The 14,354-nt window shown below is 32.0% G+C and overlaps 1 protein-coding gene across 6 annotated transcripts in view; it reads left to right on the top strand.

Annotated features, from left to right (window-relative positions):
* Window positions 1-14,354, top strand: part of LRRC7 (leucine rich repeat containing 7) — a 499,978-nt gene that overhangs the window by 137,058 nt on the left and 348,566 nt on the right. For 2 of the 6 annotated variants that reach the window (XM_029228809.1, XM_029228812.1), the window contains exon 3: window positions 3,377-3,451. The exons of the other annotated variants lie outside the window; for them this stretch is intronic. In XM_029228809.1, the coding sequence (XP_029084642.1) occupies window position 3,451 (1 nt within the window). In that variant the 5' untranslated portion in view covers window positions 3,377-3,450. The remainder of the gene's footprint in view (window positions 1-3,376; window positions 3,452-14,354) is intronic. 6 annotated transcript variants of the gene reach the window in all.

Raw genomic sequence — 14,354 nt, 5'->3', positions numbered from 1 at the left:
TTAAGGATGGCTGTGCTGAAATTCCTCCCCAAATAATTAACAGATTATGACGATTTAAAATGTCTTTCAAGCTAGTAATTCAACATATTCTCTACCATAATTCTTGCTTGGGTTACTATTATCAAATTTCTTTGATATGCAGTGCCTGTTCTTCATTAGCTCCAAGAACATTATTGCATTAAATAGTCAGTGGCTATTAGTAATCACATCAGAAAACACTAAGAGAACATGAACTGTGAGACAGAGTTAAAGTTCTTAGCCAATTCAATATCTATTTCAAAGCACCCTTGACATTTCAAACCCCCTGAATTTTTCATTTATGCAGTAGTGGTTGGAAACCTAAGTCTAAAACTTTAGTGTTATCAAGAGTGCCCACTGGCACTCTGAATTTGAAAGGTTAATTTTAATGAACATATAAACCCTTGCATTAGGCAATCTCATTTAAATATAATTGAAATGTGAAGCTGGGAGTTGTAGTGCTTGGCATCCAAATCTGGCCTATTTACTTCAGTCATAGCCCAAGTGCCATACCAACACTTGTTAAGTATTGCAGCATCTATAATAAAGAGTAATAAACACTGGTTAGGAGTGTAACTGAAAAAGGCCTTGTCCACGGGAGACCATATTTTAAGTAAGAACTTATACGTTAAGGACTTTTCATGTGTACTTTCTACTTTTGAGTAGCAGGACAAAGAGGCAGCTCAAACAGGGGTTAAATGCAGCTCAGGACATCAAAAAATATAGAAAGTGCGGGAAGGAAAGGGCTGTGTAATGAGCACAAGCTAGTGAGAATTAGCATCCACTTATTGCACACAGTGAATGGTTTTGTGTTTTTTTTTTTTGTCTCATCATTTAAATACAATTAAGGCACTGAATGAGGTTATATTTCAAAAATTTTGACTAAAAACTGGAAGCCAGAAATACACAGAAAGAGTTTAGCCCAAAGCAAGGAGACTTTCAAAAAGTTTTCAAACAATGCTTCCATATATAAACCCATTAAGTCTTTTAAAATGGACTTTAACCTGGAGGCTCAGGCACTTAGCCAGGCATACCCTGGACCAACCAGGACAGTGATAGCACTGAAAAATAAAAAAGAAAACTAGAAAATTTATTATTTTTTTAAGATATTATTTTAAGTTATTTAGTAAAAAGAAACCATCAAGACTGGTATGCTGGTCTCTGTTATAACCAAAAGGTTCTTTTTCTTCCCCTTCAACATTGGCCTTAAAACTGTGATGTTACCTGTAACTAAGAATATTAGGTCTCTTGCAAAATTAAAATACTGTGTTTAAGAGTATGTATCTTCCTCATATCCTAATAAACTTCTCTGAAGAGTGTATATTTACACCAGCTGTGGCAGGGCCCAGTTCCATTGATTTGCAGAGAACAAAAGCATCTATCCTTAAAATAACATAACTATATATTATAGTACAATATTATAACTATAATAATAATATAATTGTTACTATAATAGTATATTTTACTACAGTACAGTATCATATAGTATAACAATATAGTAATAATAATTTAGTGTTCTAATTCAGACATATATTTCTCTCATTATAGTGAATAGTGAATCTGCCTGAAAAGTAGAGATGCAGTTTTTGTCTTCAAGTAGAAACAAGATAACAGAAAACAAGAATATAATAATTTATTTTTAAGTATATATCACTTTCTTGGATACCGGAATAATATATTTTAAGCATATAATTTTACTTGTTATAATAAAATAATAATAAATACCTTCCTCCTAAGGAGAGTGCTTAACTATTAAGAATTTATATAATTAAAAAAAAAAATCTTTATGGGACCCTTAAGGTTAATTTTGATTGCCATTTTACAGGTAGAGAAGTTAAAATAGATGATTCCAGTTTTCTAATCTGTAGGCCTAGACTATTATAAATAGTATTTAATCAGACTATATATTTTTGTTTCTATAAAATTCAGGATAATATATTGCAGACTGTAAGCATTTCATAATGTAACACTGTAATGGTGGTGTGTAAATCACTTTTAATTTTCATATAAAAGTTAAAAGATACAATTATTAACAATAATTATAACTATAAAATTTGTTAATTTCTATTTCATTTTAATAATGCATTTGTAATCAGAAAATTACTTCAGCCTAAACACATGGTTTGCTAACTTTTATTTACGACTTTATTTTGTATTTTATACAAATAAAGAATTACATTAATTAAATAAACATAATCTCCAGCATTTTGACTGCTATTTATATATTTTCACTACAGTTACTCTTTTCCAGAAGATCCTGTAGAGTCCTAACTTCAAGAAGAGATTTTTTTAATATCTAAATCTTACTGTGTACAATTGACTTTATTAAGCCTATCTTGAATATTTTCTTGGTTCTTTCACTCCCCTTTTTAAATTTTTGATTAGAAAATTGCACTAAATAATAACAAGAAATCTCCCTTTATGACTTTTGAAATACACCAGGCTCTGCCTGACTCTGTGCATGGACTAGATACTTCTCTGTTCTACAAATAAATGGAGGTTCCATAAAGTCCTGACTCACATATTTATAGAGATTCTTGGGCTTTATAAGCATAAAGGTTTTACATTAAGTATTCAAATAAATAATTTCAAGCTATCATTGTTTTCTTAATTTCCCATATCATCCATGGGTTGTATATGTATCAGAGTGAAAACTATAAAACTAAATAAATGTATATCTGCATTAATCTTGCGGAAGTCAAAAAATAAATCTCGTGGAGGTCACTTTTCTAAAATACTTGATTATTACAAATACATATGAGTATTTTAGGCTCAATTATTGTAATTATAATATATAGAACACATTAAGCTATGAATATATACACATATAATAAGCACTTTGCTTTAATGATTACTGGGAATTACCAAATCAGGGTTTGAAGTTTAACAGTAAGATCTTAAAATTTTATTCATTCAGAATAACTAGAGTAAAAGGCAACTCTGACCTGTAAGAATCTAAATTATGAAATATTTTATGAGAAATTTTGTTTTTATAATTTTTAAAAACAAAGGAGATACATTGCACATTTATTTAGTTATTAGGTATAAAACAGGCAAGGAGGAAAATCACTATTGAAAGAATTTTCCTTGCAGCTATTGAAGTGTTACTTTAAGAAGGAATATTAGACAACAGTATCATCCTTTTGTTCCACACTGAATTTATATATTCACAGCTCAAATACCTAAAGTGATAGTGTTTGTGGAAATATGCTAATAGGATGTGTAACCTGACGATTAGAAAAGCATCTGATTAAACTCTTCACAACCCATTCTTGCTTTTTATGTTTATTTAGATGCATTTGTCAATTTATAAGAGCAGTTAATTAAAATTTTTTACATTTTCTTTTTTTTTTTAAAGGAGCCCGCTACATGAAAAAAATGCAAGTCAAAGTGGTCACAACCTAGAAGTCCGCAGAGACAGAATAACTAGCAAGTAGATACTATGTTATTTTACTATGCTTAAGTATATAGAATTAAGTAGTATTCTGGGAATTTTCCTCTATAATGACCAAATAGTCTTATAATTTTAAATTTATACTTAGTATTATTTGTGTTAAGTATATTACATCACAAAAATAGCTAGGAAGAAAAATGATAACTATGGATTTCAGGAAATTAATTTTCTGTCAATAATAATGAAATTATTTTGGACAGAAAGATGAATTTAAATGTTGTATTCTCTCTCAGGTCTTATTTTCAGAACCCTAATTCAACAATCTAAGAATAAGATCTCCCTTTGCCTTGTGACATATTTAACTGCTATATAAATGTATTAATTCCTCTCCTAAACCATTAACAGAAATTATATTATAATTATGCTTTTAAGAGCTAGAGCAAAATTACATTCACTTTTGAAGGTTACATTTCAAAATTTCAAGGTTATATCAAATAAAATCCAGGCACAAAGCAGGAGCTTTCCGTTTATTAGTACTCACTGACATTTGCAAGAAATGAAATAGGAGGTTCAATGATAAAAACATGCAATGTTTGGATGAATGAATACAAAAAGGACTTAAAGAATGTGGAAAGGGTAAATAAGATTATTTCAATGGCAAGAAGAATCTTTGAAAATCTCACTGTTCCATACTAAAGTGGATGGAGTTGATTCTTTCTCCTCAAATGTATCTTGAAGGTTGTAATAGAATCAGAAAATGTTAAAGCTAAAAGGATTTTAGAAAGTATTTACATCAACTCTTTCATTGGTATGCATTAAGGAACTAAGTTTGAAAGTAGAAACTGATTTTACGTGTTAAAATTATACATATATACACATAAATTCCTTTATATGCACATATATACATAATATACATATATTTTAATATAAAATTAATACAGTTATTAATTCAACAGGTATTTTCTATGGTAATGGTGATTAAAATATATTTGCAAAGATAAATATATATGTAATAATGACAGTATCCACAATCAAAATATTTTAGAAATTGTCCATAAATATTTTTATGTTTAAAATCCTATAGTAGAAATTTCTATAATTATAAAAAATGTTTAAAATTGTGTTTTAACATTACACATTCCTAAATAATTATATAAACCAACAGAAGTTTCTTCCCTTTCAATCTTTTAAGGCTTTATAAATGACAAGTCATGGATGATAAACACCTTGCCTTTAAACTCTATCAAATATTTATACAATTTGAGCCACTCGTTTTGAAAAGAATAATGCTAAGCAATAACTCAATAGAGATGAAAAACCTCATTATAATGTAAATTATTAGTCCTTAATATATTTGGTTTATAAATTTGGACTTTTCATCTTGGATTGTCATACAGTGATACAAGCTTACACTATAAGGCAGTAGAAAGGAAAGCACCTTCAAAATTCAATGACTTTTTAAAAATTGAAGTATAGTTGATATACGGTGTTCTGTTAGATTCAGGTGTACAGCAAAGTGATTCAGTTATATATATTTTCTTCAGATTCTTTTTTAAATAGTTCTGTTAGGCTACCTTGGTACTAAAGGAGAGAACGTTATGAAAATATGTTTAGAAATACATTTGTAATAGCATCAAATTTAGCTCAGAAAGAAATGAAGAGGACCATAACTTTGAAGGTATTGAAGAACTTACAATGGAAAAAAAACATCTGGTGGACTGCTGGGAGAGAGTCTGGACACAAAGAAATTGATGCTTGCGGTAACCCAGGTGGGAAATTTTAGGAGCCAAACTAAATGGTGGCAAGTAGAGATAGAAGGATTTCGATTTGAAAGAAATATCTTCTTCACTGGTTTCTACAGGAACCTGGTTTGGATGAATAGTTATTCCGTTATTTGAGATCTGGAACATTAAAAGAAGAGCAGTTTACTTTTAGTAAAGGATGTTGAAATGGTAACTTTAGTTTTAATGTGAAATTCATGTGCCTCTAGCATAGTAAAATGGGGATATCACGGGGTTGGTGGAAATGCAGAACTGGAGCTCTAGAACTAGATTACATTGGCTTTTATCTGAGTAGGGATGATGGTTGAAGCCACCAGAATTTAACCAGGCAGGAAACGTACAGAGTGAAAAGGGAACATTACCGTAGTATAATTCCTGAGATCATCAATATTTAGTCATAAAAATTCTGTTTGGAGGAAGAGGAATTGACAACAATAACAGGGCAGTAGTCACAAGTAAGAGGAAAACTGGCTTTCAGTGTTTTTGTTTTGTTTTAAAAGAACCAAAGAAGCAGAGAGATCCAAAAAAGGTTAACTGTGTTAAATGCTGCTGAAAAGCCTAGAAGGAGGATGACTGAGGGAGAAAAAGCTTTTGGATATCACAATTAGTCAGTCATTGGAAGCCGTAGTGGAGATAATCCAACTTTGGAAACCAGATGGATTTATGAATCCTTTTCAATACACTGCCTTTATTCTCTACCTTATCTCCTTCCTATGTCAATCACAATAATAGAATTATGTTTTTCAGATTTATCTTCGGGTAGTTTAATTTTCTTAATTCAGATTTACTTAATCTCAGAGTATAATTCAGTTAAAAACACCCTAAAACTCAGATAATTTGAAGAACTAATTTAATATACTTTGGTTAAGGAAATCTTTATTGCTGGGTAATTGTATCAAATATAAATGGCCTATTATTATTTCATTTAGTAACCTCATAAATGATTTTCCACAGTAGGCTGACAAATACTCTATTTGCTGGGTTAGGAAAAACCCAGTCCTCCTGTGTCTCTCCTCTCACACTACTATCACACTCACAACACTTCTGACACCAATGTATGGAGATTTTTTTCCCACAACAAGCAATTTTCTGTGATACCAGCTGGGTGTCATAATTTAAGTCAATTATGACACTCTTTACCTGAAGATATTGTCAGATCCCACAGGTTAAGGGCTCAGTCCCAAAGACTGCCCCCCAACACACACACTTTAGATGACAACTGCAAGCAGTAGGTCCCCGGGTTATCCACAGCTTCTGTCTGACTAGGCTACAAATCGTAGTGTCCCAAGACTTTTGGCTTCCCTTTGGACTCTATTATTTGATAGAATAGCTTACAGAACTCAGGAAAACACTTAACATTTACCAGTTTATTAAAGGGTATGATGAAGGATACAGATGAACAGCCAGGTGAAAAGATACATAGAGCAAGGTCTGGGAAGGTCCCGAGAGCAGGAGCTTCTGTCCCCATGGAGTTGGAGTGTGTCACCCTCCCAGTATGTGGATGTATTCACCATCTGGAAGCACTCCAAACACTACACTATTGGGATTTTATGGAAGCGTCCTCACGTAGGCATGATCAATTATTGACTCCATTTTCAGCCCCTCTCCCCTTTCTGGAGAATGGGAGATGAGCCTGAAAATTCCAAGCTTCTAATCATGGTCTTTCTGGGGACCAGCCCCAACCCAGGAGCCATCCAGGAGCCCACTCAAAGTTGCCTTATTAGAATAAAAGACACTCTTATCGCCCAGGAAACTCCAAGGGACTTAGGATCAGGGTGTCAGGAACCAGGGTCAAAGACCAAATATTAGAACAAGAGATGTACCTAGTGCTCTTATCACTTAGAAACTTATAAAGGGTTTCAGGAGCCCTGTGTCAAGGACTGGGGGCAAAAACATATGTATATATATATATATATATATATATATAATATAATAATAATATATACTATTATTTTGCAGCATCATAAGTAATAATTTCAATTAGTACCTGGCACATAGTACTTAATTATAATTACTTATAAGTAGTTATTGAATGAACAAATGAATCAGTGCTTTTCTCTCTTTGGATTATTCCCACATTCTTTTTAAAGTATTACTATCCTCTTCTTTCAGAAAATACACTCAGAATTATGTGACTGTCTTCAAATCCTTAAATAAACAAATAAAACTAAGGGAAATGAGATTATGTAACACTTTTGTGTGAGATTTTCTACCTGATTCTCCTCAGTGCTATTTTAATATTTTTTGCTCTGTTACTATAGGCTTAATTTTTATAGTTGTCATTAGGGCATAACAGCCATCAAATCGTTCTAAAGTTTTAATAGGGAAAACAGATTACTCTTAAATCTTTGTATTGTTTTATTCTTTCTTTGTCCACAATAAAAATAGCTTTATTTTTTATGTCATATTATATAAATAATCCATGATCATTGTAAAAATTTCAAACAATACATGAAAGTATGATGAAGAAAGTAAAAATTACTTGAAAAGCCACCCAAGTGATATCAGCACAATTAACATTTATATTCCTTATGGACTTACAACTTTATCATTATGATATGACTTTTTTGCCTTTAATGATGATTCTTGCTTTAAAAATCTACTCTTTTTGCTTTTAGCACAATACCACCAGCTTTCTTTTAGTTAATATTTGCATGGTATTTCTTTTTGCATCCTTCTGCTTCTAACCTTCTTGTGTTCTTATATTTATGATTTCTTGTAAGCATAATATATTAGCCTTTAAAAAATCTAGTATGATAATCTTGATCTTTTACTTGGAGTATTTAGTCCTTTCACATTTATATAATTCCTAATATAGTTAGGCTATATCTACCATGTCACTATTTATTTTCTCTTTAACTCACTGATCAGGTTCCTTTTTTCTCCTTTATTGCATTATTTCGGATTTTGTATTAAATAGATACTTGTAGTGATATTATAGTGGTTACTCTAGAGATGTCAACATTCATCCTTGACATATGACTGCTTAATACAAATAGTAACTTTCAACAGTTCTCTGATACTGATAGAATCTTAGAAGACTTTATTATTGTGATATGTTTTTCTACAGATATCCTAACCCTCAATTAAGAAGGTTTCTATTATTGTTTTGTAGAATCAATATCTATCTATATTTACCTGCATGTTTACCCTTTCCACTGTCTTTCATTTCTTCCTGCATGTCTGTGTTTCCATTTGGGAATATTTTCCTTATATCTGAAGGACACTATTTAGTATTTCTTTTAATGCCAATGTGCTAGAAATAAATAAATATGCTTCCACATTTTGCCTATTATGAATAATGCTACTATGAACATGGGTGTACAAATATCTCTTCAGATCTCTGCTTTCAATTATTTTGTGTATATATCCAGAAATGAAATTCCTGGATCATATGACAATTTTCTTTGTAGTTTTCTGAGGAATAGCCATGCTGTTTTCTGTAGCGGTTGCAAAATTTTATATTCCCACCAACGGTGCACAAGCCACAAGCAAACCAATTTTTCCATATCCTAGCCAACACTTATTATTTTGTGGGTTGTTTTTAATAGCAGCCATCCTAATGGGCATGAGACGATATCTCATTGTGGCTTTCATTTGCATTTCCCTAGTAATCAGTGATGTTGAACACCTTTTCATTGCTCATTGCCCTTTATCTTCTTTGGAAAAATGTCTGTGCAAGTCCTTTGCTTATTTTTTAACTGTGTTGTTTTTGCATTTTTGTTTACATTCCGTTTAAGATCTTCTCTTTATTTTCAGCGCTTTGATTATGATAAGCTTGGGTGTGGTTTTCTTTCCAGTTATTTTGCTTGGAGTTTGTAAATTTTCTTGAATTTCTAGGTTAAAGCTTTTTATCAATTTTGAAATGTTCTTAGCCATCATCTTTGCAAGTACTGTTTCAACCCCTTCTTTCTTCTTTCTGGGACTTCAACTACATATATGTTAGATCTTTCCACTGTGTGCCCCACATTTTACTTATATTCTATTCTTTATTGCATATCCTTTTTCTGTCTTACTTTAATTGGATAGTACCTATTCCTCTGTCTTCCAGTTCACTAGTCCAATTTCTAATCTGATTTTAAATTCATTTATTGAGTTCTGAATTTCAGAGTCTATATTTTTCAGTTATAAAATATCTATTTGACCCTTTTATACATATTCTAATTATCTGGTGAAAGTCTATTTATTTTCATCTGACCTATTGTGTACATCTTTTCTACTATTTTCTTGAACCTGTCAATCACAGTTACTCTAAAGTCTTGTCTAATAACTGTAATATCTTGATTACCTTTGCATCTATTTTTAGTGTCTGTTTATTCCCATATATTTTGGTCATTATGAACTCATCTATTTAAGTAATTTTTTTATTGAATGCCAGACATTGAGTATACAAAATTTTAGAGTCTGTAGGGGATAATATTTAGGCAAATAAAGTAGAAAAAGTGTCCCACCTAATTTTTTTTCAGGGACAGAGGTGAGTACAGGCTAGGTGTCAGTCTATCGCTGCTTGATCTCTGTTTTTAACATGTAGCCCTCTAAGATTTTCAACTGAAATCTTGGTGTGTTCATCGTGATAGTTGCCCCCTCATGAATCTTTGTCAGTAAGGCAGCACATTCTGCCCTGTGTTTCAGAGGTATTTAAATAAAACTCCAGTTTTCTCTGTCATGAAGCATCAAAGTACAGCAAATGACTCAAAGGAGAGATCAAATATAAATCTAAGTTTTCTCAATTCTTTAATTTTCACATTAGGCTCACAAGATCACCCAAAGCCACTCTTACTTATCTTTCCCTAGTTGTGGCTTTCTGATCAAACTATAATAAAACCAGATTCTCAGACTCTGTTTTCTGTCATAGAATTGGCAAACGTCTACAGAAAAAGGAGCTTCTGACATTCAGCTCATCTCTCTTTGTTTCTCCCCACTCTGAAAACTTAGCAACTAGCTTTGTAGCTTCATCAGCTGTCTGACGCATGTAGGCAGATGTTTGTGTGGCTTTTCCAGTTTCTCTCTCTACGAGAATTGGTGCTGCCAAAACCACTTTTTATGCATTGTTTTCCAGTAGAATAGAAACGTTTACATGTCAACTAAAATAGACTAATATATTTTTTCTTTTCTGTTTTTTCTCTCTCATTAGAAGTCTTTTTAAAGTAAACTGCTTTTAGAGCAGTTTTAGATTCACAGCAAAATTCAGCAGAAAGTACAGATATTTCTCACAAAACACCTGACTGGACATATACATAGCCCTCCCCACGATCAACATCCCTCACCAGAGTGATACTTTTGTTACAATTGATGACCTACATCGACATCATTTTCACTCAAAGCCCATGGTTCACATTAGGGCTCATTTTGGTGTAGTACATTCTATGGGTTTGGACAAATGTATGATGACATCCATCATTATAGTATCCCACAGAACAGTTTCACTGCCTTAAAAATCCTCTGTCTTCCATGTTCCCTAATTCCTGGCAACACTGATCTTTTCATTGTCTATAGTTTTGTCCTTTCCAGAATGTCACATAATTGGAATCAAAAAGTAGCCTTTTTAGTTTGGCTTCTTTCACTTAGTTATACTCATTTAAGTTTCCTCCATATCTTTTCATGGTTTGATAACTTATTTTTCTAGCACTGAATAATATTCCATTGTCTGGATGTAGCACAGTTTATTTATCCATTCATAAATGTATTCTTTTTAACAGCTTCATTAGAGTCTATGATATATGGGTAAGTTTTATTAAACAATCTCCTACTTAGGGACAATTTCCAATTTTTTTACCACCTAATATAAAGGTATATGAGCCTGAATATATACTTATTTATTTATATTTGTTTCCAAGGGATACACACCCAGGTACAGGCTTATTGGGACATAAATATACTTTAAATGTATATATACATATACACACATATATAATTAAAATCATTTTATTATGGTAAAATATGCATAAAATAAAATTTACCATTTTAAGCATACAATTCAGTGACAGTAAGTACATTAACATTATTATACCAAAGCATTATTATTATTAATGTTAATAGGTAATGTTATATAGTTCAAAAATCATGCCTTCCAAATGATATAAACTGAAAAAAGTCTTTTTGAATTCTATCCCCAGCCAACCAATTTCCCTCTTTAAAGGGAGGTAACTGCTATTATCAGTTTCTTATATAAATTTCCAGAGATATTTTTCATAAGCCTACGGACACATAGCATTTTAGACACTGTTTGATAAACTTCTTTTTCCACATACTAGAAAATATAGGAGATAATTTGATATCTGTTTGTAAAGAATTTTCTTATTTAACTTTAATTTTTTTTACAACTCCTTAATAGTATATCGTGTGGATTTATGTCATTTCCAGTCTTTGCATACATAGATTACTTTGCATCCATGCAAGCATATTATAGGAGAAATTGAATTGTTGTATATAATGGTATGCCTTTTTGCAATTTTGGTAGAGTTTGTAAAATTCTCCTGCATAGACCTCGTTCCAATTTTTACCATTATCTATAATGTGAAGCATATGACTTGCTAAATTTAATCGATGGGTATTGTACTCAAAAGCTGTGATGGTTTAGATTGCTACAGGATTATATGTAAATATCCTGTCCTTACACTGCCACCCAGAAGTAGGTTGTAATCACTCTTTTCTTATTCTTCTCGTTGTGCTGAATATATAGTAATATCTGAATTCCTTCAAGTTGCATTTTCTTGACTACTACAGAAATTCAGCATTGTTCTTTATTTGTCATATGCTCTTCTGTAAATTGTATATTGTTGCCTACTTTTTTATTGTTGTCTTCTTCTTATCACTTTGTGACTACACTTTGTATATTATATATATATCAACCCTCTTTCAAATACATTACAAATATTTTTTCTAGCTAAAATTTGATTTTTTGTATGTTACTTTTTGTCATTTTTTAGCTATATGAGGCAAAATACATCTTTTCTTGTTGTAATAAAATTAACTTGCTTTTGCTATAATCCCTCTATATAATTTATAATGGTAATTAATTCTCTGGAAGGAGTTGTGTAGTTCTCATAGATTATGATGACAGGAAGTCTGTCCTCCTAAATTATCTCATTACCTTAATCTTAATTCATTTATGATTGTGGAAGAGTCAGTTTATACAATTATGGAATGTTTTATATTTAATATGAAATTCAGAGATGGCTTCACACTTTTATGCAGCTATCCTGAAAATGTTATTTCCTAAAGAAGAAATGTCAGTAAACAAGAGATAGTAAACCTTGTTTTAGACTTACTGGGTTAAGAGAAAAAAAGTGATCTCAAAATGCCAGGAAGGGTAGAAGAATACTGTTTTTTTTTTTTTTTTTGGTTTTGGTTTCTTTTTTGATGTTAAAAAAGTTGCCAGAAGTCCTCTTGGGTTATTTCTTACCTCCATGTTTTACTGGATAATTGCCACAAATTATTTGGAAGAGTATATGGAAATTAAAACTTCTATTCAGCTCATGTGATGGTTAGAGAGCCTTTCTTCTTTACAAGTTACAGTGTTAGTTGGGTATGAAGGGTAGCAAAGATATGTAAATCATGAGATCAGAGTCAGTGGTTAAAATGCACGTTCTGGAGTTGAATCATCCAGTTTGAAATCCAGCTTTACCGTTTAAGGCTGTGTAAAATTGAGTATACTCCTTAACCTTTCATTGCCTCTGTGTTCCTCATCTGTAAAATGGGGCTCATTGTACTTGTCTTATGAGATTGTCTAGGTGTTGGGAATAAAGCAGCAAACAGAAATGACAAAACCCACGCCTTCATAAATGTTATTGGGCTATTCATATGAAATACGAATCTGAGAACAGTATGAGAAATGGATTGGAATAAGAAGCAACAGGACACATGGCACATAGTGAGCACCCAATAAACATTACTTATAATAATTTTTTAAGAATCAAGAAATACAAATCAAATTGGACAAATTTATTTCAAAAGAAAGTATATTTAGAGCATAATTGGTATTTATAACTTATGAACCTCTTCTAAACTTTTTTGAAAAAAAATTTTCTTTCATAGTTGTAAAGAAGCATATAAAATTGGAAAATTATACCCAAAAGAAGGACAAATTTGTGCTATTTTTATACTAGGATTTATTTATTCAACCAATATTTATTGAGCATCTACTGTATGCTAACCCCTGTTCTAGGTGCTAGCATACAGCAGTAAATAAAACAAACAGAAGAAATCCACACTCTCATGAGTGTGTGTGTGTTCTGCACAGAAGAGTGATAGGGCTATGAATTTGAAAAATGAATCCTGCTAACCACTTGAGAAATGTACTGGAATAGGGAGAAGCAGGAGATGTAGAAATCAGTCAGGAGGCTATCTTCTTTTGAGATGAAAAGTCACGGAGACCTGTACTTGTGAATGACAGAGAGAGCCACAACAATTGCACAATTGTGTGATTACTGAATTTCTGTAAATAAAATAATTTCAATGTACTACGGGAACTTGCTATTTTTAAATAAATCCTCTTCAACTGTTATTACAAATAATTATCTATTTACTCTTTAAAGTGAGATAAGCCTATACTACTACTTAAAAAAAAACCCAAAACCTCCAACTGTATATTCTACTGAGTGTGCAACAGCCATTGTGTTTCTAGACACTCAGAGAGAAATAAAAATAATATAATATTGTCCATGAATAACCTAAAATTGATAGCCAGTTGTTACAGGTTACATATGGCATCTATATGGACAGAAATTCATGACGTTGAATGAAATTGATGACGTGATTCTTCAGATCCTGTAATGCCAATATACAACTTAGATGTCTAAAGGTTATAAATATTATGATAGAAAAGAAAGTAATTGTGGGTGAGCCACAAAGTAGTGATCATATGAGAGTGAAGCTGGAGGTTAGGAGGAAAGTTGACACAGACTGTACTTGACTCTCAAGCCATCATGGGCAGAGAAAGACTACTACCAGCTGCACACTCCAGGCTCCTGGCCAGACCTGTGCTGCTTTGGAGATCTCTGCATGAGCCAGTATCCTGGCTTCTGTGTCCTGAGGTATTCTGATGCCAGGTGAATGAGCTCCTGATGCTGTCACGTCTGACTTTATTCCTATCTGTGCTGAAGAAAGAGCCCAGTTCCTACCTGTGATCTGGTTGAGAACTTTCTAGCTGGAATTTAGGA

This window comes from Monodon monoceros, unplaced genomic scaffold, assembly GCF_005190385.1.
Source record: "Monodon monoceros isolate NGI ecotype Baffin Bay Population unplaced genomic scaffold, NGI_Narwhal_1 Super_Scaffold_18, whole genome shotgun sequence".
In the NCBI taxonomy this organism is placed as follows: domain Eukaryota; kingdom Metazoa; phylum Chordata; class Mammalia; order Artiodactyla; family Monodontidae; genus Monodon; species Monodon monoceros.
Note: the sequence above shows the minus strand (reverse complement) of the source record. Positions and strands in the feature narration are given on the sequence as shown.